The 1,766-nt window shown below is 53.5% G+C and overlaps 1 protein-coding gene across 1 annotated transcript; it reads left to right on the plus strand.

Annotated features, from left to right (window-relative positions):
* Window positions 1-295: 295 nt before the first annotated feature.
* On the plus strand, window positions 296-1,055 carry LOC123091122 (kiwellin-1). Its single transcript, XM_044512526.1, has one exon. The coding sequence runs from the start codon at window positions 311-313 to the stop codon at window positions 878-880; it is 570 nt and encodes a 189-aa protein (XP_044368461.1). The 5' UTR covers window positions 296-310; the 3' UTR covers window positions 881-1,055.
* Window positions 1,056-1,766: the final 711 nt, after the last annotated feature.

The following is a 1,766-nucleotide window of genomic DNA, read 5'->3' on the forward strand; positions in this document are numbered from 1 at the left end:
ACCGGCTCAGTTTTTTGAAGATGCTCATGGAGATAAGATATTTGTGTGTATTCATACGGATGAGTATACATACTTCTTAAAAAAAACGGAATTTGAGTACACAAATGGATAATGTAGCGCTCCTTCCTGACTGCAAATGTGTACATGCACATGGACAGACTGAAAGTTCAGCTAGCAGGGAGACGATTGAACAGTCAACTTACCCATCAAAACCCTCAAGTTGCTTCCTCGCCATCGCTAGCCCGCGGCTATATAAGTTTGCACCCACGCACAGCACAGCAGCACAGCACTAGGACAAAGTGAACCAAGCATGGCTACTCGTCCCGTGTCCTACGCCCTCCTCGTGCTCACGACCCTTCCCCTAGCCCTCGCCACCAGCTTCCCACACCGCGCTCTACTCCAGACATGCCAGCCAAGCGGCACCATCGCCGGCGAGTCCGGCAGCTGCAGCACGGAGAACGACTCCGAGTGCTGCGAAGACGGGCGGCGCTATAGAACGTTCGCGTGCTCCCCGCGCGTCACGGGAAGGACCCGCGCCTCGCTCACGCTCAACAGCTTCGCCGACGGCGGGGACGGCGGCGGGAAGTCCGAGTGCGACGAGAGGTTCCACCCAGACTCCCAGATGGTCGTCGCACTGTCGACCGGGTGGTTCGCCGGCGGGGGACGGTGCGGGAAGCGCGTCGTGATCCGGGCCGCCAACGGGAGGACCGCCACGGCCACGGTGGTGGACGAGTGCGACTCGAAGCATGGCTGCGACGAGGAGCACAACTTCGAGCCCCCGTGCGCGAACAACATCGTCGACGGGTCGCCGGCCGTGTGGAAGGCGCTCGGGCTCGACACGGACGATGGGGTGGTGCCGGTCACGTGGTCCGACGCGTGACCTAGGTACACGAGCTACCAAACGCGACACGCGCACTCGGATCCGTCATCCGTGCTATACCACTGTCGTCCGTGCATTTCATCACGTATTAGTATGTCAGAAAGAATAAATAAGCATGCCCATGCATGCATGCAACTGTGTAAACCTTGCCGATCAATATATGTAATGTTCTCGCTGTTCACGGTTATTACAGACTTCAGTTCATTCAGTTTTTGGCCACCAATACTGTAATTCGATAGTTTGGCTTATCATTATCATTTCAGTTGAAGGGACGAAATCAAATTAAAAATCACTCGAATACTAAGTTTTCACAAATTTGGTAACATTAATACCGATTTTGTTCGGAGTAATGCTAGACCTACGTAAAGTTTCCTACGTGTTTTATGTAACCAACTTCGTGGAGGAGGATTATTGGATCGTTAGAGGAAGGGGCCCACCCTCCTAAAATTCAGGGGCCGAGAGGTTTCATAGTTTGAAAATTTACCTCGGCCTTCGTAGCCTATCCATAGATGTAGGATTATCATTTTGCTCGTGTCCCAATCTGGCCCGAATTGAGGGGCCACTTAAGCTCTTTCTAGCCACATCCAAGACGCAGCCTTCTTGCTGCTATGCTGCTGGCAACTTTGAAAACACCGCAACGTGGTCGTCTTCCAGAACTTGCCGCCATCGCTTCCCCGGCTGCTGCAACTGTGTAGAGAGGACGCCGTTCTCTGGCGTGTTCGCCTCCCAACCGATCTCAAGCAGGCTGCTGATGTGTGGCTTGGGTGCCTAACTCCCTCATGTTATACCCCTGTCACCCCCCCTCTCTCCCTCTCCCCCTCTCTCTACTTGTAAAAATGCACTGGTGATAGATGTTTTACTCGGGCGTTTTGGCCTAGATATATGA

This window comes from Triticum aestivum, chromosome 1B, assembly GCF_018294505.1.
Source record: "Triticum aestivum cultivar Chinese Spring chromosome 1B, IWGSC CS RefSeq v2.1, whole genome shotgun sequence".
Classification (NCBI taxonomy): Eukaryota; Viridiplantae; Streptophyta; class Magnoliopsida; order Poales; family Poaceae; genus Triticum; species Triticum aestivum.

Excerpts from the sequence above, each read along its gene's own strand:
- LOC123091122 (XM_044512526.1), top strand. The coding sequence starts at position 311 with ATGGCTACTCGTCCCGTGTCCTACGCCCTCCTCGTGCTCACGACCCTT.